Here is a 25,097-nt window from a genome sequence, read left to right on the forward strand (position 1 = left end):
TAGTTATTAGAAAACATTTTGTATGAATTGAATCCTTTTAAATTTATTGAGATGTGTTTTAAGGCCTGGAATATTGTCTATCTTGGTAAATGTTCTGGGTGCATTTAAAAAGAATGCATATTCTACTGTTCTTGGGTGGAGTGTTTTTTAAATGTCAATTAGGTCAAGTTGGCTGATAGTGTTGTTCAAGTCTTCAGTGCCCTTACTGAATTTCAGTCAACTTGTTCTTTGGGAGATGCATGTCAAAATCTATTATAATTGTGGATTTGTCTATTTCTTTTTTTAAATTGAAGTATAGTTGATTTACAATGTTGTGTTAGTTTCAGATGTACAGCGGAGTGATTTAGTTTTATATATATATGTTTTTCAGATTCTTTTCCATTATAGGTTATTACAAGATATTGAATATAATTCTCTGTGCTATACAGTAGGTCATTGTTGTTTATCTATTTTATATATAATAGTGTGTATCTCTTAATCCCAAACTCCTAATTTATTCCCTCCCTCCACCTTTCCCCTTTTGTAACCATAGTTTGTTTTCTGTATCTGTAAGTCTATTGCTGTTTTGTAAATAAGTTCATTTGTATCATTTTTTTTAGATTCCACATATAAGTGATATCATATGATATTTGTCTTTCTCTGTCTGACTTCACTTAATATGATAATCTCTGGGTCCATCCATGTTGCTGCAAATGGTATTATTTTATTCTTTTTTTTATGGCCGAGTAGTATTCCATTGTACATATATACCACATCTTTTTTATCCATTCATCTGTTGATGGACATTTAGGTTGTTTCCATGTCTTAGCTATTGTAAATAGTGCTGCAGTGAACATTGTGGTGCATGTATCATTTCAAATTATAGTTTTCTCTGGATATATGCCCAGGAGTTGGATTGCAGGATCATATGATAACTCTATGTTTAGTTTTTTAAGGAACCTCCTTACTGTTCTCCATAGTGGCTGTACCAATTTACATTCCCACCAACAGTGTAGGAGGGTTCCCTTTTTCCCACACCCTCTCCAGCATTTATTATTTGTGGACTTTTTGATGATGGCCATTCTGACTGGTGTGAGGTGATACCTCATTGTAGTTTTGATTTGCATTTCTCTACTGATTAGCAATGTGAAGCATCTTTTCATGTGCCTGTTGGCTATCCGTATGTCTTTTTTGGAGAAATGTCTGTTTAGGTCTTCTGTCTTTTTTATTGATTGGGTTGTTTGTTTTTTGATTCTGAGCTGTATGAGCTGTTTGTATATTTTGGAAATTAATCCCTTGTGGTTGCATCATTTGCAAATATTTTCTCCCATTCCCTAGGTTGTCTTTTGTTTTGTTCATGGTTTCTTTTGCTGTTCAGAAACTTTTAAGCTTAATTAGGTCCCGTTTGTTTATTTTTGCTTTTATTTCCGTTACTTTAGGAGAAGGATCCAAAAAAATATTGCTACAGTTTATGTCAAAGAGCGTTCTGCTTATGTTTTCCTCTAGGAGCTTTATAGTATCCAGTCTTACATTTAGGTATTTAATCCATTTTGAGTTGATTTTTGTATATGGTGTTATAGATGTTCTAATTTCATTCTTTTACATGTAGCTGTCCAGTTTTCCCAGCACTTATTATTGAAGATACTGTCTTTTCTCCATTTTATATTCTTTTTTTTTTTTTAATTTATTTTATTTATTTTTTGGGTCTTTGTTGCTACGCACGGGTTTTCTCTAGTCGTGACGAGCGGGGCCTACTCTTTGTTGTAGTACACAGGCTTCTCACTGTGGTGGCTTGTCTTGTTGCGGAGCAGGGCTCTAGGCACGCAGGCTTCAGTAGTTGTGGCACGTGGGCTCAGTAGTTGTGGCTCGTGGGCTCTAGAGTGTAGGCTCAGTAGTTGTGGCGCACGGGCTTAGTTGCTCCGCAGCATGTGGGATCTTCCCGGACCAGGGCTTGAACCCATGTCCCCTGCATTGGCAGGCGGATTCTTAACCACTGTGCCACCAGGGAAGCCCTCCATTTTATATTCTTGCCTCCTTTGTCGTAGATTAATTGACCATAAGTGTGTGGGTTTATTTCTGGGCTTTCTGTCCTGTTCCATTGATCTGTTTTTGTGCCAGTACTGTACTGGTTTTGATTACTGTTGCTTTGTATTATAGTCTGAAGTCAGGGAGTGTGATTCCTCCAGCTCCATTCTTTCTTAAGATTGCTTTTGCTACTAGGAGTCTTTTGTGTTTCCTTACAAATTAAAAGTTTTTTTATTCTAGTTCTGTGAAAAATGCCATTGGTAATTTGATAGGAATTGCAGTGAATCTGTAGATTGCCTTCAGTAGTATGGTCATTCTAACAATATTGATTCTTCCAATCCCAGAACACTGCATATCTTTCCATCTGTTTGTATTGTCTTCAGTTTCTTTTATCAGTCTTATACAGGTCTTTTGCCCTCTTGGATAGGTTTATTCCTCAGAATTTTATTCTTTTTAATGCAGTGGTAAATGGAATTGTTTCCTTAATTTTTCTTTCTGATATTTTGTAGTTAGTGTATAGAAATTCAACAGATTTCTGTATATTAATTTTATATCCTGCAACTTTACTGAATTTATTGATGAACTCTAGTATTCTGGTAGTGCCTTTATGATTTTCTATGTATAGTATCATGTCATCTGCAAACAGTGACAGTTGTACTTCTTCTTTTCCAATTTGGATTTCTTTTCTTGTTTTTCTTCTCGGATTGCTGTGGCTAGGACTTCCAAAAGTATGTTGAATAAAAGTGGCGAGAGTGAGCATCCTTGTCTTGTTCCTAGAGAGAATGCATTCAGCTTTTCAACCATTGATTATGATGTTAGCTTTATCATATATGGTCTTCATTATGTTGAGGTATGTTCCCTCTATGCCCACTTTCTGGAGAGTTTTTATAAATGGATGTTGAATATTATCAAAAGCTTTTTCTGCATCTTTGGAAATGATCATATGGTTTTCATTTTCTGGTTTTTTAATGTGGTGTATCATCACATTGATTTGTAGATATTGAAAAATCCTTGCCTCCCTGGGATAAATCCCACTTGATATTGGTTGTGTGATCCTTTTAATGTATTATTTGGTTTGCTAGTATTTTGTTGAGGATTTTTGCATCTATGTTCACCAGTGATATTGACCTGTAATTGTTCTTTTTTTTGTGATATCTTTGTCTGAGTTTTTTGTTTGTTTTTTTGTTTTTGGCCACGCCACATGGCTTGTGGGGTCTTAGCTCCCTGACCATGGATTGATCCTGGGCCCCCCTGCAGTGGAAGCACGGAGTCCTAACCACTGGACCACCAGGGAATTCTCTGTCAGATTTTGGTATCAGGGTGATGGTGGCTGCACAGAATGAGTTTGGAAGTGTTCCTTCCTCTGCAGTTTTTTGGAATCATTTCAGAAGGATAGTTGTTAACTTCTCTAAATGTTTGGTAGAATTCACCTGTGAAGCCGTCTTGTCCTGGACTTTTGTTTGTTGGGAGTTTTTAAATTACTGATTCAATTTCAGTACTAGTAATTGGTCTGTTCATATTTTCTATTTCTTCCTGGCTCAGTCTTGGGTGATTGTACCTTTGTAAGAATTTGTCCATTTCTTCTAGGTTGTCCATTTTATTGGCCTATAATTGCTCATAGTAGTCTCTTATGATCCTTTTTATTTCTGTTTTCGGTTGTAACTTCTCCTTTTTCATTTCTGATTTTATTGCAATGGGCCCTCTCCCTTTTTTTTTTGATGAATCTGGCTAAAGGTTTATCAATTTTATTTATCTCTTCAAAGAACCAGCTTTTAGTTCCATTGATCTTTTCTATTTTTTTAGTCTCTTTCATTTGTTTCTGCTCTGAATCTTTATGATTTTTTTCCTTCTACTAACTTTAGGTTTTGTTTGTTCTTCTTTCTCTAGTTCCTTTACATGTAAGGTTAGGTTGTTTATTTGAGCTCTTCCTTGTTTTCTGAGTCAAGATTATATCACTGTAGACTTCCCTCTTAGAACTGCTTTTGTGGTGTCCCATAGGTTTGGGATTGTCATGTTTTCATCTCTAGGTATTTTTTGATTTCCTCTTTGATTTCTTCAGTGATCCATTTGTTGTTCAGCAGCATTTTATTCAGCCTACACGTGTCTGTTTTTTGCAGTTTTTCTCGTAGTTGACTTCTAGCCTTATAGCATTGTGGTCAGAAAAGATATGATTTCAATTTTCTTAAATTTACTGAGGCTTGTTTTGCCACCTAGCATGTGATCTATCCTGGAGAATGTTCCATGTGCACTTGAAAAGAATGTGTATTCCGCTGCTTTTGGATAGTATGCTCTATAGCAGGGATCCCCAACCGGTCCGTGGCCTGTTAGGAACCAGGCCACGTGGCAGGAGGTGAGCGGCAGGTGAGCGAGCGAAGCTTCATCTGTATTTACAGCCACTCCCCATCGGTCGCATTACCACCTGAACTCCGCCTCCTGTCAGCATTATGGTGAGTTGTATAATTATTTCATTATATATTACAATGTAATAATAATAGAAGTAAAGTGCACAACAAATGAAATGTGCTTGAATCATCCCGAAACCATCTGTCTTGCCAACCCCAGTCCGTGGAAAAATTGTCTTCCATGAAACCAGTCCCTGGTGCCAAAAAGGTTGGGGACTGCTGCTCTATAGGTATCAATTAAGTCCATTTGCTCTACTGTGTTATTTAAGTGTGTGTTATTTATATCCATTGATGTAAGTGGAGTGTTAAAAGTCCCCTACTATTATTGTATTACTGTGGATTTCTCTTTTTATATCTGTTAATACTTGCCTTATATATTGAGGTGCTCCTATGTTGGGTACATATGTATTTACAATTGTTATATCTTCTTGGATTGATCCCTTGATCATTATGTAGTGTCCTTCTTTGTTTCTTGTAACAGTCTTTAAAGATTTGGATTTGTCTATTTATTTTTGTAGTTCTATCAGTTTTTTCCCCCAGCTTCAGGTAATTTCTTCACATGCATGTTCTGATGAGTATTCAGGTAAAATTCAGCTAAAAATTCTGCAGATGTCTAGGGTTTTTTCCTCTAAGAGCTTTCAGGCAGTTCATCCTGTGAACTCCAGTCACCTCAGTCTCCGTGACTTTTAGCTTAATTTCCTCAACTTTGGGAGGCCACAGCCTGGAAAGTTTCCATGCAGTTATCTGGGGAAATCATAGTACTCATCTCATTTGTTTCCCATTTTTCAGGGATCTCTGTTTCATTGCCTGTTATTCCAATGTCTTGAATGCCAAGGTTTCATGTTTTGTCCAGTGTTTTATTGTTTCAGATGGGAGGGTAAACAATTCTCTATAATTCCATCTTCACCAGCAGTGCAGATCTCAAATAAGCATTTAGTTAGGGTAGGCCTCACTGTGGAACTAGGATTTATTTTTAAAAACAGGGTTGCAATTAACAGTCTTTCATATATGCTTTTGCAATTTTTTACCAATATTTTTGGAGAATTAAATTGCTGCATCAAGAGATAGGCATATTTTGATAGATACTGCCAACTTGCCTTTCCTATTCAAACTAGTATTTATCTAGAATGAAGGTTACTTAGAGGAATGTTATGTACCTTTGTCCAGTGCTGCCTACATCTTTCCCATCTTGAGATATATTAGTAAAGTTTTTCAGAATTTCTTCTGCCTGCTTTTTCTCCATTATGCCACTTTTCCAGAGGGCAGACAGTGCCAAAGATATTGGCATGTTCTTTTAATGTGGCTCTGTTAATTCTGTATTCTACTTTTCATAGTGTGTGATATAAGGTGGTATCACTTTCCTCTTTCAACGATGCTAGTATATTGTTTTTTTTCCCTCACTTTGTTCAATTTTAGTAAGAGGAATTTCTAAATCTGAGTCTACTATCAGTCCATAGGGTCTCTGAAAGACTAGACTACATTTTTGAATGAGTAGAGCTCTTCCTGATCTGGCTGTTGATCAAAGGCCTGTGTTCTAGACTAGTAGGAAATTTGTTTTAGCCTAGTGATTCTCATTTATGACTGTGTATTCAGATCACCTGGGCATCTTGTAAGATGCAGATTCTGAATTACTAGCTCTGGATTAAGGCCCAAGATTCTGGAATCCTAAGAAATTACGAGGTGAGGCTGATGCTGCTCATCCATGCCCCACATGTTGAGTAGCAAGGATTTAGCATTTACCTTGCAGTCCTGCACATCATTCGCAGCTTCCCTCTCCTGTGTCAGATGATAAATCACCTCTTCAAAACCCATGTGTTTCCTCCTTGAACACTCCAGCTCCTCACCCCTGCCACTCTTTTGCAATTGTAAACAGAATTTATGGAGACTTCTAAAGCCAGACTTTTCAGAGTAATACTGTGGCTTCAGTTGAGGTGCCTTTTCTTTTGCCCTTCCAGATATGCCACTGCTTTGGAGGTATTTTGTGCTCATCAATGCATCATCAGTTTCCTCTCCCAGGATTCTCACCACATTTAGCAGGATTTCCTTGTGGATTTTGAGACTCAGAATTATAGATGTTTCTTTACTTCATCGAAGATGGAGTTTCCTTCTGTTTCTTATTCTTCTTGTTGCTTTCACTTGGTTTCAGAAAGGAGAAATGGATAGAGATATCTTGGTCCCACCATTTTAAATTCAAAGTTAGTATTTTTAAAAGCTCCTCATACATACATTTGAATTTGCCTCCTTATGGGAATGCACCAGTCTGCTACTCTTCCATAGAGACCATGAAAAGGGAGGGGGAAAATGGAGTTTTTCTAAACTGGAAGGCAATCCCCTTTGTAGAGCAGATCTGCTATCCTTTCTGTAAACAGCTTCACTTTTTGTTGGCTGTCTCTGACATCCTCTGTGCAGAAAGCCTTCTTTGGAGGTCTTTAAAGGGAGCTCCCCTGATGTCTCCTGGCATGAATGGTGCAGGTGAGGCTCAGCCACTTGTCACCCAAGCCCTAGTCTTTTGCTGTTAGAGTTACCTTGTCCAACGTGCAGCCATCTCAGGAGTCTGGCAAGATAGCTTAATTACTAGCAACTGTGTTACTGAGTCCAGTTGACCCCTGGAAATTTAACTTACCCTTGCTACAGGGGCTGAGGGAGCTCCCTGTAATTACACACAGTATTTCTGCAGCAAAAGATAGGTATATCTACACACTTAGTGAATCAGTGATGCCCTTGTATCAGGGCACCTGAACCTGTCAGTTCAGGTCTGTTGTTTTCTTTATGGGAACTGATTCTCAAGTGCCCTCCACCCTACCCCCATCCCATGGGAATTTTGTTAACTGGCCATCCAATGATCCAATTCCCCTGGCATGCGAACCTGACCCAGCTTGGCCAGAGTACCCCCTACCCTGGATCTGGTGATTGGTCCAGAGTGGGCACATAGCATAAACTGGAACAAATTATATTTTCCTCCCAGGGATTGACATGGAGGCTCAGAAAGAGAAGATCACCTTGCTTTTGAGATTAAAAGCTCTAAGAATTTTTTAAGTATAATATCATCAGATGCCATTTTCTTCCTACCAAGAGACAGAACCTGCCAGAGAATGAAACAACTGAACACAGAGCTGTGAGCTACTAATCTCTGATGAGTCTGAGCACTTACATGCAGCCTACTTGAGACTGTAACATACATGCTCTACATCTTTGAGTTATAGGAACTAATAAATACCTTTTTCCTAAGCTGATTTGAATTGGGTTTCTGTCATAATCCTGATTACAGTTGTTGTAATTTTATTTGTAAATTTATCAACTTTATACACTGAGCCTTTCTTATGAAAGGTAAGGATTTACTTCATCCCACTAAGTGAGTTATATTAGCTCCTCTGATGTGTTTTAACTTGAAATACAGCTAACCTACATTTCTTATTCTATCGACTTTAGACATCTCCTGAATCCCCTCTATATACAATGAGCATATTTCCCCTTATCCTTGCTTCAAGCTTATTTCCCTGTCAACCTCCCACCATCCAGTCTATATCAGCTATATTTTGCCTTTACATTATTAAGTAGATATTAGATATGTAGACAGATATATATACACAGAGACTTCAGTGATTTGTCTATTTTAAAGTTGGAAATAAAATAGCATTAGATCGTTATCACCACGTAAATATTATTCTCTGAAGAGTCAGAGCCAAGCAACGTGTGACGATTACATTTTCTGCTCTGCAAGTCCAATGTTATGATCCCAGTACCCACTTAAAGGAATCTATTCCTTGTATCAGTCATATGGATTTCTTTTTTCATATTCTAGTTATTTTCCAAAGTCATGTCACATTTTATGGGGGCTTGCTTTATATTAGGACCATAATATCTGATATGGCTTCTTTTTTTTTTTTTCCAGAGCCAGTAATTTTCTTTCCTTCTGACGAACTTTTGTCTTCACCATATTACTAAAATCCTCAAACTTTGTATTAATTCTATTTAATGTAACCCACCCCTTTCATTCTTCCTTAAGTTCCTCTTCACTGACTCCCTGGATATCTAACCTACCAGTAATTTGGTCTGATTCTTGCAGGGTGATCATCCTGTTCATCCTCAACACCACTTTACTAGGTTAGATCCACTGTTTAAAGCCTTTCCTGTTTTTTTCCTTTTCCATCCAAATTTTGCTGAAGCTAATCATTCAATACCCTATTAAAAGACAGTGGGAGTAAACTGAAGTAAACTGGTAATACAAAATATCAGTACTTGGCCTCATGTTTAATTACTGTTTGGGTATAAAGTTCTAGATTCAAAGCAGTTTTAACTCATAAGTTGGAAGGTGCTGTTCTGTATTCTATAATCTAATATTGCTCATCAGAGGGAAGGCTAATACTATCTTGATCATTATTCTTTTTTTTTTTTTTTTTTTTTTTTTAATTTATTTTATTTATGTATTTATTTTTGGCTGTGTTGTGTCTTCGTTTCTGTGCGAGGGCTCTCTCTAGTTGTGGCAAGTGGGGGCCACTCTTCATCGCGGTGCGCGGGCCTCTCACCATCGCGGCCTCTCCTGCCGCGGAGCACAGGCTCCAGACGCGCAGGCTCAGTAGTTGTGGCGCACGGGCCTAGTTGCTCCGCGGCATGTGGGATCCTCCCAGACCAGGGCTCGAACCCGTGTCCCCTGCATTGGCAGGCAGACTCTCAACCACTGCACCACCAGGGAAGCCCTTGATCATTATTCTTTATCAGGAGAAATTTCCATTTTTTAAAGCTTTTAGGATGCCTCATCTTTAGTATTATGAAATTTCACAAGCGTATTTCTGGGTGTCATTTTTTTCTATTGTAATTGTGCTTTTTGCCACTTCAGCCCGCCCAACGTTGAGTGAGCTATTCCTAGCTGAGTGTTCATAATTTTCTTCAGTTTAGAAAGATTCTTAATCATTTATTTGATACATTCCAATTATATTTTCTCTATTAATTTTTTTTCTGGAACTCATATTAATTAGATGTTGGACCTTCTAAACTTCCAAGTCTCTTTTGTTTCTCATTTAACTTTTCAATTTATGAACTTGAAGAGTTTCCACAATTTTCTTTCAAACCTTCTATTATTACAGCAATAATGTTTTTTCATCCTTAGGAGTTCTTATTCTTTTTGGTAGCTTCCCATATTTGCTTTAAAAGTGCAACATCTATTCAAATATCAGACTAACATAAATTTTTAGTTTTCTTCTCATTATATAACTTTCCCTACTCTGGTTTAGTCTCTCTCTTGGTCCTTATGCTGATACTTTTCTTCATCTGTGATGATCCTTAGCTGTCTGTTCACATTTAAGAATGATACGGTTTGATTATCTTAGGTAGATAGCAGGAGGTTCTTTGGTTATTCTCATTGTAGATGTTTCCCTGAATGAAAAGGTTTACTGGGATCTCTGCCTGCATGGGAAGCGCTGGTGAGTTGATGAGAAATTCTCCAAATTCCAAAAAAGGTTTCAACTTAGGTTGCCAACTCTCACTCTAGCTGCTCTAGTTCTCCGTGAGTTTGTTGAATTTTTTCATAGTTTAAGTTTTTTAAATTTTAACATTCTTATTTAAAACTTCAAACATTACAGATCATGGTAAATCTACCCTCTTGACCAGAATGTCCAATTCTAGTTCCCTCCCCCAAAGAAACACTTTATCAGTTGGATGTGTCTGTTCAGGACTTTTTCTAAGTATTTGCATACTTATATAAATGTATTAGAAATATATTTTAAATATATAATACTCTATTATTCTGAAAATTTTCCATTTTCAATCAGTGTCTTTTAGTCAAATCCATACCAATATTACCAGTCCATTCTTTTAAACTGGTGCTAGTATTTCTAGTCATGCCTCTATTGATGGAAATTTAGATTGTTCCCAGTTTCGTGTACTGTGCTGCCCTCCAAAGGGGTTATAGTGAGCATTTTTAAAACTTCAGTGCCTGCAAATTAGCACTGATGAGAGTATTTATTTCTCTACACAACTACCAAGTTTTTTTTATTATTGTAGATTATGTAAATTTGCATCTCTCAATACTAGCAAGGTTAAGCAGGGACTCATATTTATGGTCCATGTGTATTTCTTCTGACTTGCGCATTCTTAATCCTTTGTTCATTTTTATTCTTGCTTGGTCGTCCTTTACCTATTTACAGGTACTCTTACATCTTTCCCTTTGTATTATATTACAATTTTTTCCCATTCTGTTTCTTATCTTTGTCTTTTTAAAAGCATTCTGTTGATATAATGAATTTCATTATGGCTTTCATTTTTGTCTAATTTAGGAAGATGTGTCCAACAGCAAAGTCATAAGCATATGGTACTATACTTTCTTCTAATACTTTACTATTTACTTTAACATTCAGGATTTTATTTAACTGGAACTAATTTTTGTGAATGGTGTGAAGGAAGGATCCATTTCAATTTACTTATAGAAGAGAGGGTAGAGTGGGAAAGCTGTTGGCAGGGGTACTAACATAACTTTCACATAAAAAATCATTAACTGTCTTGTCATCGTGTCTCCTTATTACCCAGCCTCTACACAAGCCAACTCAAAGCATGAACTTCTCTAGGGACCCTTTGGACAGACTGACTCCCATTACTGAAATCCCTGTCATGCCAACATTTCAGGTAACAGCTTCTTCTGCAACATTTCATGAATAAGCACTCTTTTCCCTTTTGTCTTTTATAAAATTTGATTCTTTCATCCACTGATGACATCTGCTCTTTTTTGATACCTTTTAAATTGTTTTATCTGTTTAATAGGATATGGAGGAAAGATAAACTTGTGTTTTAACTGCAAAAGAAAACCTTGATTTTCCCAATGAAAATTTTGATGCTGACAAGTTACCTTTCAGAAATACTGTACAAATTCATACACCCTTACATCAGTACACAGAAGTACCTCCTCTCCTATGCTTTTGCAATGCAAATTTTATCAATCTGATATTGAAAGATGGTAGTTCATTTGTTTAACTTGTGTTCTGATCCTTGTGAGATTCAGTACTTACCACTTTCATCAGTCACCTGTTGCCTTTATACCCTTTTGCCCATGAGGGGAGGAGGTGTCATTTTTCTAAATGACTTGTAGGAGCACTTTTATGTTAAGGATACGAACTTCATAGGTTAAACATATTAATGATTTTTTCCAATTCTAATGTTTAAAAACCTTTCGTTTGTACTATCTTTGACTATATAAAAGCTTATTAAAGTTCTTATATAGTCACACCTAGAATCTTTGTGTGTGTGGCTTCTGGCTCTCATGTCGTATTTAAGAAGATTGTTCTCCATGATTATAAAGCATGTTACGGTGTCCTCTAATGACTCTGTTTTGCATCTGGATAAAAGAATGAGGCGATTGTTTTGTACAGAAATAATTTTTTTGAGCAGAATCTCATTTACCAATACTGTTAAGCCACTGACATGAAATATCACCTTTATTATATATTTCCTTTATGTGTGTATGTTGTCAATGTGTATGTGTGTATGTTGACAAACACAATGTTTCAAGCCTTAGAAAAGTCTTATTTTGTCAGGTACAAAGAATCTATAGATTAATTTGGGGCCTACTGACAAATCTATAGATTAATTTGGGGCCTACTAACATCTGTAGAATACTGAGTCTTCCCCTACAGAAGGATAAAATGTCTATTCTTTTAATCCTCCATTAAACTTTGGTCATTTTCTTTGTACTTATGTTCACAAGAGAACTGGTTACTGCATTGATTGCATACTCAAAGCCTTCAGGATTCAGGAAGTAATATAAAGTGTAAAACAAGTCAGATGTAAGGGAACAGGTAGTGGTTTGAACTGTGGAGAACTGGAAAACACATGCCCATCTAAAGGTATTCATATTCATTTGAAACTTGATGCATATCCATGTTGATGAGTTTTGACCTATAGTTTTGGTTTCTTTTCCCTCTAGTTTTGGAGTTACAGCTTAGAAGCTTAACAACTTTTCTATTTAAACGACATGGGTTTAATACAATTCATCTACCTGGAATTAGGAGAGGTGAGTTAAACTTAAATTTTACTTTCTATTCTTCTTTGGTTATTGATCTTTTAAAGTTTTCTCTCTTTTAAAAACTATATTGCCTTTGTTTAAATGCAAATGATGAATACATCTCAGTAAATTTTACTTATTACAAGTGATTTTTAACACCTGGCTTCTTAAAACTGTTGACTATATAATGAAGTTAGTTTTTCTTATCAACAAAATCATATCTCTGTGTATTCATGTTGAAACAGAAGCCCCCATCTTACTCTGTCATCATGGACTCCAACATTAACTCTGCTGTGCTGGATACTATCACCCACCTTTAGAACAATGACTGCTGTTCCTAATCAAAAACCTTTAGTCTTTTGGGTTGCTTTATTTTGCAGATAATCATTGCTGAGATGATCTTCTTTTTATCATAGTACTTTTTTATTTTACATTAGTGTTTACTGATTACTGTATGCTAGGCACTCTGCTGAGCAGTTCACATGCATTATCTCATTTAATCCTCCCATTAACTTGAGGTAGTACCATTATTATTTCCATAATATAAATAAAAAGACTGAAGCTTAAAGGGACAAAATGTTTCTCCAAAACTAGAGAGCTAGAAAATGGAAGAGTAAGAATTGGAACCCAGATCTATTTGATGCTGCACTATAAATTCTTAATGTTGATAAGTAGCCAAAGAATGAGATGGATATTGACATGAGATGGGACTCTGAAATGTAGACTGGAACAAGGTATTGGGTGTTGGGGGTCTTTTAGGCTATTTTGAGTAATGTGTGCCTTGCCCTAAGACCTATGGGATGCCAATGAAGGGTTTTAATGAAGAAGTGATATGATTAAACTTTTTAAACACAAGTTTGACTGCAATATGCACTACTAGCAGGAAATGGTAAACACAGGGAGATCAATTAGAAAGTTATTTCCATAGTCCATGTCAAATAGATTGTAGTGTACTGGACAAAGATGACAGAATGGAAATTAATTAGTCAGATTCAAGGCATATTTAGGAGATAGAACCTACAGGTCTTGGCAACTGACTGGACACGGAGGGTGAGGAAGAGGAAAGAGTCAAGAATGACTCCATCGTATGAATTCTCTCATGATGAGCAAGGTGTGCTCGCTGCCTGAAAGATTTCCTGCAATCTTTACATTCATAGGGTCTTTCCCCAGTATGAATTCTTTGATGTAGAGTAAGAGATCCACTATAGCTAAAGGCTTTCCCACAAATGTTACATTCGTAAGGTTTCTCTCCAGTGTGAATTCGCTGATGTTGAGCAAGGCCTGCATTCTGGCTAAATGTTTTCCTGCATTCCTTACACATGTAAGGTTTCTCTCCGGTATGACTTCTCTGATGTTGTGCAAGTGACGAACTATTGCTAAAGGCCTTCCCACATTCGATACATTCATAGGGTTTCTCTCCAGTATGAACCCTCTGATGTTGATCAAGGTATGCAATCTGGCTGAAGGCTTTCCTACATACTTTACACTCATAAGGTTTCTCTCCAGTATGAACTCTCTGATGTTGAGCCAGGTGTGCATACTGGCTGAAGGTTTTCCTACATTCCTTACATTCATAGGGTCTCTCTCCAGTATGAATTCTCTGATGTACAATTAGGTATCCCCGATGGCTAAAGGCTTTCCCACACACGTTACATACATAAGGCTTCTCTCCTGTGTGAATTCTCTGATGCTGAGCAAGAAATGAGCCATTACTAAAGGCTTTTCCACATTCAATACATTCAAAAGGTCTTTCCCCAGTATGAACCCTCTGATGTTGAGTCAGGTGTGCAATCTGGCTGAAGGCTTTTTTACATTCTTTACACTGATAAGGTTTCTCTCCGGTATGAACTCTCTGATGTTGAGCAAGATGGGCATTCTGGCTGAAGGCTTTCCTACATTCTTTACATTCATAGGGTTTCTCTCCAGTATGTATTCTCTTATGTTGAGCTAGGTTTGCACTCTGGCTGAAGGTTTTCCCACATTCAACACATGCATACGGTTTCTCTCCAGTGTGAATTCTCTGATGAAGAGTAAGAGATGAGCTCTGGTTGAAAACCTTCTCACATTCATTACATTTCAAAAGTTTCTTTTCTACATAGACTTTCTTACGTTTCATTTCAACAGATTTTTTCCGGTAGCTTCTCTTTCTTGGCTCATGCTTATGTATTCTTTCTTTGGTGGGAAAACTCTGCTTTATGTCAAAGATTGCATCCTGATGGAAAGTTTGCCAAGATTTAGTATATTCATTACTTTGATCTTTAGTCAGGATTTCTTTATGAGTGATGATCAATTGACTAGAATGTATCTCCTGACTTCCCAAGTGGTTCTTAAACCAGTCCTCATTTTTAGAGTCTTCTCTCAAACTGGAGCAGTCAAGGTTATAACTAAGATGGCTTCTTCCCATTGTCCTTACTTTGGATGATTCCTCATAAATAACTTGCTTTGATGAAAATTCATTGTTTTTAAATGCATACTCCCAATCTAAAAGATACCAAGAAAACAAATGTCTTTTGTATTTATGCATTAGAAAAAGAAGAACTTCTAAAGCACAAATTGGTGAATGAACTACATAAGAAGTTCAAGGATTTAACAGCTGTTAAATGCAGTCTAATAATGAGATTATAGAGAATGAGAATGAAGGAAAATTTATTAAGAAAATAAGTATCATGCATAACTATTAAGGTAACTATCAAAATCATAATAATCCTTTTAAATATATATTAATATAACAGTCTGCAAACACCCTTCCTCTCTTGCTGCTCGTTATCCTGCATTCAAGTTAAGTTCATTACCTTTAAAAAACCAATTTCATGTCAGTGTGGCTAAAAAAACTCCTAGTACCATTAATTGCCATAGGCTGTACATAAAACTCTATGGTTAAACTTTTGCAGCCTGAAAACGGTCTTCCTGAGTATCATTTTCTATGTGATATGTTCCAACCAAATGTAAGTTTCAATTGATACTCAAGCTAAGATGCCTTCATATAGAAGTAATTTTGTATCAAATTTCTTCGTTTTATTAACCTGCCATTGGCCTTAATTTGCCTTACCCTTTTCATTCCCAAATCAAATCACCTATTACTCTGTTCAAGACTTTCCAATGGTTTCTCACCTTATTTATAGTAAAACCAAAATTCCTATTATGATTTACAAAAGCAATGTAGCACATGAACATAAATGTAAAACCTATATAATGTTATTGCAAATAAAATCCAGGAAAATATGAAAGCATAATCATAACCAAGTGGAGTTTGCCCCACAAATGCAAGGTTGGTTTAATATATGAAAATCAATGTAATTCACCACATTAACAGATTAAAAAAAAGGAAAATCATATCATTTCAATAGATATAAAAGTATTTTACTAAATTCAACACCTGTTCATTATAAAAATTCTCAGCAAACCAGGAACAGAAAGGAAATTCCTCAAGCTGATAAAGGGCATCTATGAAAAATCTGTAACTAACAAACAAACATCAACTTAACAGTGAGAGTGAATACATTTCCCCTTATAACAATGCAAGTATATATGCTCTTACCAATTCTATTCAACATTTTACAGGAGGTCCTAGCTATTACAATAAGTCAAGAAAAAGAAGGCACATAAAGATCAGAAAGGAAGAAATAAAACTGTATTTGCAGAAAAAATGACTGTTCATGCAGAAAATCCTCAGGAACCTATAAAACAACTACTAGAACAACTGCTAAATCAATCCAGCAAGGTCAAAAGATGTAAAACTCTAACAACAATGTAAATGAACTATACTTCAATAAAAAAATAAATTTAAAAAATCAATTTACATTTTTACATACTAGCAGCAAACGGAAAATGGTCTTTTTAATGTAAGAGCACCAAAAAAAACGAAAGACTCTCAGGAAAAAAAATTTAGATATAAGTATATAAGTATATTTTTATATATATAGATATATAAATATAATACTTATAAATATAAGACCACTACACTGGATATGACAAAACACTGCTAAGAGAAATTAAGACTGTAAAAAATGGCTAAATAAACAATACTCAGGAATTGAAAAAAATATTAGGATGTCAGTTCTCTCCAAACTGATACATGGATTCAACACAATCCCAAACAAAACCCCAGCAGGATTTTTGGGTAGAAATTCTCAACTTCATCCTAGAATTTATATGGAAATGCAAATGATCTATTAAAATAGTCAAAGTGATTTTACAAATTGAACTGATATCAAAGTTTACTATAAAGCTACAGTAATCAAGACTGTGGTACTGGTGAAAGGACAGAGTTTAGAACTTAATGCATGCATATACAGTCAAATGATTTTCAATGAAGGTGCCAACAAGACAATATAATGGGGAAGGGAAAGTCTTTAAAAGAAAGGGTACTGGAGAAACTGTATATCCAAATTGGGAAAAAAAAAAAAAAAAAAGAGCTTCAACCTTTACCTCACACAAGACACAAAAATTAGCTCAATGGAACGTATAAAGCCAAAATGATAAAATTCGTAGGCGAAAACGCAAGAAAATGTCTGTGACCTGCGGGTAGCAAGACTTTCTTAGATATGACACAAAAAGGACAAACCAAGGCAATAATTTGGATTTCACAAATATTGAAAACTTTGGATGTTCAAAAGACAGTAGTAGGAAAATAAAAATACAAGTCACAATTGGTACGTATCTCTCATCTCAATACACATAAATGACAAAGAATTTGTATCAGGACTATACAGGCATACCTCAGAGGTATCATGGGTTCAGTTCGAGACCACCCCAATAAAATGAATGTTGCAATAAAGCAAGTCACACGAATTTTTTGGTTTCCCAGTGCATATAAGAGTTACGTTTACACTATACTGCAGTCTATTAAGTGTGCAATAGCATTAAGTCTTAAAAAAAAATCAATTTACATACCTTAATTAAAAAGCACTTTATTGCTAAAAAATACTAACCATCATCTGACAACGCAGGGTCACCACAAAACTTCAATTTGTAAAAAGTGCAATATCTGCGAAGTACAATAAAGTGAAGCACAATAAAATGAAGTATGCCAGTATTAAGAACTTTTACAATAATAATAAAACAACCTAATAAAACATGGGCAAAAGATTTGAACAAATACTTCACAATATATATATGAATGGCCAATAAGCACATGAAAAGATCCTCAACATTATTAGTCATCAGATAAATGCATACTAAAACTACGAGATACCATAACACAGTCATTAGAATGGATAAAACTAAAAATAGCTCACCAAAAAGGGAACCCTCCTACATTGTTGGTGGGAATGTAAATTGATGCAGCCTCTATGGAAAACAGTATGGAGGTTCCTCAAAACACTAGACTTGCCATATGATCCAGAAATCCCACTCCCGGGCATATATCCAGACATAACTATAATTCAAAAAGATACATGCACCACTATGTTCACAGCAGCACTATGTACAATAGCCAAGACATGGAAACAACCTAAATGTCCATCAACAGATGAATGCATAAAGGAGATGTGGTACATATGTGTGTGTGTATATATATATACATATACATACACACACACACACACATATATACGTACATACACACACAATGGAATATTACTCATCTATAAAAAAGAATGAAATAATGCCATCTGCAGCACATGGATGGACCTAGAGATCATCATACTAAGCCAAGTAAGTCAGAAAGAGAAAGACAAATACCATATGGTATCACTTATATGTGGAATCTAAAATACAATACAAATGAGAATATATTTGCAAAACAGAAACAGACTCATCTAGAGAACAGACTTGTGTTTGCCAAGGGGGAGGAGAGGTGGGGGAGAGAAGGATTGGGATTTTGGGATTAGCAGATGCAAACTATTATATCAATATATAGGATGGATAAATAACAAGGTCCTACTGTGTAGCACAGGAAACTATATTCAATATCCTGTGATAAACCATAATGGAAAAGACTATATATATGTAACTGAATCACTTTGCTGCACAGCAAAAATTAACACAACATTGTAAATCAACTATACTTCAATAAAATTATTTAAAAAAAGAAAAACACCTCACCAAGATATGGTGAGGATGTAGAGCAACTGGAACTCTTCTACAGTGCTGGTGGGAATGAAAATGATACAATCTCTTTGGAAAACTATCTGGCAGTTTCTTAAAAAGTTAAACATATTCCTGTCATGTGACTCAGTTTTTCCACTTTTAGATATTAACCTAAGAGAAATGAAAACGTATGTCCACACAAAGTCCTGTATGTGACCACTACATATAGCCCAAAACTGCAAACAACCCAAATGTGCATCAACAGGTGAATGGAAAAAGTGTGGAACATCTATACAATAGACTGCTACTCAGAAACAAAAGGAGTAAATTATTTATATATGAAACTATGATTTTCAAAATAATTTTGATGACAAAATAAGCCACACATAACAGTATGATTCCATTTAGTTTAAATGCAAAGTAATCTAAAAAGACAAATATCAGATTAGTGTTTGGAGCCAGGAGTGAAGAAGAATGAACTGCAAAGAGGTACAAGCTACCTTTCAGGGTGACGGAAACGTTTTATGTCTTGATTGTGGTGATGGTTTCATGGACGTATACAACTGTCAGAACTCATCACATTGTGTAATTTATATGAATGCAATTTACTGTATGAAAATAATTAGTTATTAAGAAAAAAATTATAGGGACTTCCCTGGTGGTCCAGTGGTAAAGAATCCGCCTTCTTAGTTCCTGGTTGGGGAACTAAGATCCCACATGCCACGGGGCTACTGAGCCTGCGTGCCACAACTAAGCCTGTGTGCCACAACTACAGAGCCCATGCAGTCTGGAGCCTGCATGCCACAACTACTGAGCTCACACACTCTGGAGCCCACGTGCCACAACTAGAGAGCCTGTGTGCTCTGGAGCCTGCATGCCACAATTAGAGAGAAACCCAAGCACCACAATGAAGAGCCTGTGCGCAATAACGAAAGATCCCACGTGCCACAACTGAGACCCGATGCAGCCAAAAATAAATAAGAAAGAAAAAATTATAGATGGAATCAAGAAAGATTAAGTAAAGACAGACTTTCGTAACATAATAAAAAAAGTAAAACTCATGTAATAAGCTCTTTACACTGAAAATAGAGACTATACCTTGGAACCTATGGAACGGTTAAAAAAACTAACGCTATATTAGGACATATAAAATCCTCAAATTGTTAGAGAGTAGAATTAGTACTAATTACTATCCTGATCAAATATGATAAAACAATTTGATCAAGATACAATAAAACCAGAAAATTTTCTTTTAAACAACTCTTGTGTAAAAGGGAATTGAAAAAAAAAAAATAGGTTGTCTAGGAAATGGAAATAAGAAAAACAACTACATATCAGAATCTATGGAAGTCACCTAAAGCTATATTCAGAGGAAAATTAAAACTCCTAATAATTTCATTAGTGAATGAGAAAATGAAATTAATAGTTTAAGTTTTTTTCAGCAAAATGGAAAACAAAATAAACCTAAGGAAATTAGAAGGAAAGAATTAGTAAAGAGAAAAGCAGAAAATAGAGAATTAGAAAAGAGAAGAATGATGACACTATATTTTATATTTAACAAATATGTCCAAAAGCTGGATTTTAAAAGTAAATAAAAACAAAATTGATTAATGAGTAGCAAACAATTTTTTTAAAAAGAACAGCTATGTAAAATAAATTAAAATTGGAAATTACTAGATATAAAAGAAAATTATAAGCGATTATTATGCTCAGGTTCATAGAAATAAATCTGTAACCTAAATGAAAAGGGTAACTAACTAGAAAAATTAAAATTTATATAATTTAACCCAAGGAAGAAACTATAGGGAGGTTATTTACCAGAGAAGACACTGAGAAAGTTGTCAAAGGTCCACTTCCTCACAAAGGCCCCAGTACCGGGATTTTTCTCTCAAACTCTAAGACTATGACCTCATTCCTTCACACTAACATCTCTAAATCAGACTTGTTTTTCTTAGCCTCCATCTCCCTCCAATCATACGTTGCATATCTTCCCTTGGAAATCTCCCCATCTCTTAAAAATAAGTCTCTTATTGTCCCAAGCCAAATTCATCTTTTCCTGTACCAACCTGTTCTTTCTTCTGACTTGTTTCTATTAAATGCTATCACTTTCCAGTTACCCAGACTTGAAAATACAACTGGAAATGCTTTATTTTTTCTTTGATGGTTTATAAACCTCTGAGTAATCCTAAAAATTGAGCAAAATGATTTTATGAAAGTAGAAATTCAGTGAATCAAGATTAAGTGAATAAGTAAATGAATGAATCCTTCAATCTAAAAGGAATGAGTGACCAAAAAGGAAAAAATATGCACTGCTGTGTCTGATTTTTAAACATAGTATGGAGCAACGTGTGTAAAACTAAAAAGCAAGGACATGGAGATAACTGTGACATCTGCATCCAGAGAATAAGAAAAGGTTATCAGAGAAGACAGTTAAGTGTGAGAGAAAATATACACACATAATGTGTGAGGAGAGTTAGGTTGGGGAACTCACGCTAGACACACCTCATTGTTTCTTCCCAGGCCTTGAGCCTTTTCAGGCTACCCAGGAAACATCAATTATGAGCTGGAACTTTCCAGAATAGCTGAGCTTTTCCTTGCAATGGCCTCTGCCTCCCTAGTTCTCTCTCACTCACCAGGGCATGCTCCTCTTGTCCCCTCCTTCTTCACCATCCAGGGCTCTTTTCCTTGCTCCAGTAATGAGATCACATCTGGCTTAGAAACTGAAACTCCTGCTTACAAGAAATAAAAGGGGAATTAGCCAGGCCCATAAATCAGATCAAGTTGCTTGGTCATCAGGAAGGTGAGGCCACTATAGAAGGGAGCTGAGGAAGAGGTGAAGTATTCTGAAGAATGGGGAAGATGAAGTTGCATGGACAGTCTAATGAAGCTGCCAATTCTACAAAACTAAATTTATTTGGGGGAGCACAAAAATCAGAAATTTAGCGAACTTTATCAGAGGTTTCCCAAACATTACATTGGAAAGCAGCCCTACGTGCAGATTCTGAATTACAGGGAGACCTCCTTACCCAGTGATACCAGGCTCCTATAGTTCTGCAACATCACTTTCCTGTACAAATTCCTCTGAGCAGGGTTCAGCCATTCCCACTCCTCTTGAGAGAAATCTACAGCCACATCCCCAAATGTCACCAAATCCTGAAATGACATAAACATATTCTTGCTCAACTAGTGTTCGTACCGTCGCATGAGCATAGTTTAAAAAGTTAAATTGTCTATACTTCTGGAGAGAAATACTACAGGTAGTGAAATTTTCTGTCAGTATCTTGGGTTCTGAGCAACACATGTCAAGTAATTGCTAGACAACTTCTCTGTGCTTAGTGTTGATATTCTGTCATGGAAAGTATACAATTTCAGAGTCTCTACTGATGGAGAAAAGATACACATGAAAATTGGCAATAACAGAACACTGTAAACAATCAAGTGTAAAATGTTATTCATACTAAATGCTAGAAGAGCATTTCTCAATATGGAAAATAAGGATAGACTGGGGCAGTGAAAAAGGCTTCAAAGAGGAGGCAGAAACATGAGTTATGCCTTACAGGACGTACATGATTACAGGACGTACATGATCTAAACCAGCATTTTCCCAAATTCTACAATGGAATGGTCAGTGTTCCAGCTATATCAATAAGGTATATATTAAAATATATTTGATGCTTATAACTGGTTTTCGAAAATTAAATACAAGTATAATAAAAACAGTAAAGTTTTATGGTGATTTTGCAAAAATATAACTTAAACAATATATGCCATTACGGAGAACAATCAGGGACAACAAAAGATTACATAACAGCTCTGACAACATCACTAAGTTTCAAAGACAGCTGGTAACTTATGCTACCTAAAAGACAAAATAATAGTAATTTTAAGCACTACTAATTAAAGAGTGAACATTTCAAATGTGATAATGAAGTGCATCAAAAAATACCTACAACTCTCACTAGAGGAACATACCGAATTGTGCACATCTAATGAGCAAGAGTTTTTTAAATGTTAAAACATAGCTCTCAAATACCACTGTATGTTACATTAAGGATCTTTATAGCATGGAAGATGACCTAGTCTGCTCCCTAGAAATTGAAAATGGGCATTCTTCCTAATGTGGTAAATCTGCTTCAGACTTATCAAGGCTTGCTGTCTGATTTGGTATATGCTACACAGGTTTGGCATGTCACAGAGCAAAATCTACTCTAAAGCTGAGCTGATATGCAGATGCCCTAAACAGCTGAACTGACTTGTCAAATATTGAAATCCTTCCACACTGGTTGGTAAACAGCAGAGGAACCACTCCCAGTTAAAAGACCAAAAGCATTCCCCTGAAAGAACAAACAGTGAAACAGACCTCTTCATTCTAATAGACACTGATTTCAAAAAGGAGATAATGAAAATACTGGAGGAGTAAGAAAAGCTATCAACAGAAATGCAGAGTACTGTAAAAGGGAACTAGAAACTATAAAGAGGAACCACGAAAAATTAGAAAACTCATCTGCAGAGATGAAAGCTAAGGGCAATGAATAGCAGAATGAATAATGCAGAAGAATGAATAAGTGACCTGGAACACAGAATAATGGAAATCACCCAACAAGGACAGCAGACAGAAAGCCAAATGAAAAAAAATGAAAGCAATGTAAGAGACCTATGGGATAATATAAACCATGCCAATCTACACATAATAGGGATTCTAGAAGGGGAAGAAAGAGAAAAGGGGATCGAAAATGTATTTGAAAAAATTATGTCTGAAAAATTCCCAAACCTAAAGAAGGAAACACATATCCAGGTACAGGAAGCACAGAGGGTCCCAAACAATATAAACCGAAACAGACCTACACCAAGACTTATTACAATAAAAATAGCAAAAGTTAAAGAGAGAATTCTAAAGGCAGCAAGAGGAAAACAGAGTTCACTACAAGGAAACCCCCATAAGGCTATCAGGTGATTTCTCTACAGAAACGCTGCAGGCCAGAAGGGAGTGGCAAGATATATTCAAAGTCCTGAAAGGGAAAATTATGCAACCTAGGATACTCTACCTAGCAAGATTATCATTTAGAATAGAAAGAGAGATAAAGAATTTCTCAGACATGCAAAAACTAAAATACTAAGTCTATCCTAAAGGAAATATTGAAAGGTCTTCTCTAAATAGAAAAGAAGTAAGAATCTATAGGAAAGGAAAAAAAATCACAATTGGAAAGTAAATTACTTAAATAAGCCAGGACACAGACTAAAGAAAAAAATCCAAAAATCTGTGTGAAAATGATGGTAACCACAATGAACAGCAAAAGGATGAACAAGATGTAAAACAGGACAACAAAATCATAAAATGTGGGGGAGGAGAGTAAAAAAGTGTAGATTCTTTTTCTTTCCTAGAATGAATGTGTTTCAGCCTATATGACTACCAGTCTAAGGCAAGTAGATATAGGAAGGGGTTAACATTCTTGAAAAAAAGGGTAACCACAAGTCAAAAACATAGAGTCACAAAAACCAAAAAGAAGAGAACATAAGTATAATACCAAAGAAAATCATGAAACCACAAAAGGAAAAATAAGGGACAAAGAAGAAATATAAAATCAACAGGAAAACAAGGTTTAAGATGGCAATAAATACATATCTATCAGTAATTACCTTAACTGTCAATGGACTAAATCCTCCAATCAAAAGACACAGAGTGGCAGATTGGATAAAAAAACAAGAGCCTACAATATGCTGCCTACAAGAGACCCACTTTAGGGCAAAGGACACATAGAGATTGAAAGTGAGGGGATGGAAAAAGATATTTCATGCAAAAGGAAATGACAAGAAAGTGGGGTTGCAATACTCATATCAGACAAAAGCCGTAAAGAAAGATAAAGGAGGATATTATACAGTGAAAAAAGGATCAATACAAGAGGGTTTTACATCAACATATATGCACCTAATATAGGAACACCCATGTACGTAAAACAAATACTAACAGAAATACAGGGAGAGGGACTTCCCTGATGGTGCAGTGGTTAAGAATCCACCTGCCAATGCAGGGGACATGGGTTTGAGCCCTGGTCCAGGAAGATCCCACATGCCGTGGAGCAACTAAGCCCATGCACCACAACTACTGAGCCTGTGCTCTAGAACCTGAGAGCCATGACTACTGAGCCCATGCACCACAACTACTGAGCCTGCATGCCTAGAGCCCATGCTCCGCAACGAGAAGCCACTGCAATGAGAAATGAGAAGCCCACGCACAGCAACAAAGAGTAGCCCCTGTTCCTACTCGCCGCAACTAGAGAAAGCCCTTGTGCAGCAATGAAGAGACAATGAAGCTAATAAATAAATAAATAAATAAATAAATAAATTTATAAAAAAGAAAAAGAAATAAAGGCAGAAATTAACAAGACTACAATAATAATAGGAGATTTTAACACCCCGCTCACATCAATGGACAGATCTTCCAGACAGAGAATAAGACAACAGAGATACTAAATGATACAACAGAACAGTTAGGCTTAATTGATATTTTCAGTACGTTACATCCAAAAAAACCAGAGGGCTTCCCTGGTGGCGCAGTGGTTAGGAATCCGCCTGCCAATGCAGGGGACACGGGTTCGTACCCCAGTCTGGGAAGATCCCACGTGCCGCAGAGCGGCTAGGCCCGTGAGCCACAACTACTAAGCCTGCGCGTC

General features: G+C 36.2%; 1 protein-coding gene and 1 long non-coding RNA gene across 9 annotated transcripts in view; one reads left to right on the plus strand and one right to left on the minus strand.

The window, feature by feature from the left end:
- Positions 1 to 4,395: 4,395 nt before the first annotated feature.
- LOC133078448 (uncharacterized) lies at positions 4,396 to 12,369 on the plus strand. Its single transcript, XR_009697872.1, has 3 exons — positions 4,396 to 4,451; positions 10,929 to 11,024; positions 12,319 to 12,369. It is a non-coding gene; the product is annotated as an uncharacterized LOC133078448 (long non-coding RNA).
- A 426-nt stretch (positions 12,370 to 12,795) lies between these two features.
- Positions 12,796 to 25,097, minus strand: part of ZNF583 (zinc finger protein 583) — a 33,765-nt gene continuing 21,463 nt past the window's right edge. For 3 of the 8 annotated variants that reach the window (XM_061173479.1, XM_061173477.1, XM_061173478.1), the window contains exons 3-5: positions 21,453 to 21,579; positions 21,060 to 21,158; positions 12,796 to 14,877 (exon numbers count right to left, since the gene is read on the minus strand). In XM_061173479.1, the coding sequence (XP_061029462.1) occupies positions 13,400 to 14,877; positions 21,060 to 21,158; positions 21,453 to 21,579 (1,704 nt within the window). In that variant the 3' untranslated portion in view covers positions 12,796 to 13,399. Of the gene's footprint in view, positions 14,878 to 17,289; positions 17,384 to 17,633; positions 17,645 to 21,059; positions 21,159 to 21,452; positions 21,592 to 25,097 lie in introns of those variants that run through there. The other 5 variants (XM_061173480.1, XM_061173481.1, XM_061173482.1 and 2 more) reach the window with 5 other exon arrangements.

This window comes from Eubalaena glacialis, chromosome 18 (genome assembly GCF_028564815.1).
Source record: "Eubalaena glacialis isolate mEubGla1 chromosome 18, mEubGla1.1.hap2.+ XY, whole genome shotgun sequence".
NCBI classification, from domain to species: Eukaryota; Metazoa; Chordata; class Mammalia; order Artiodactyla; family Balaenidae; genus Eubalaena; species Eubalaena glacialis.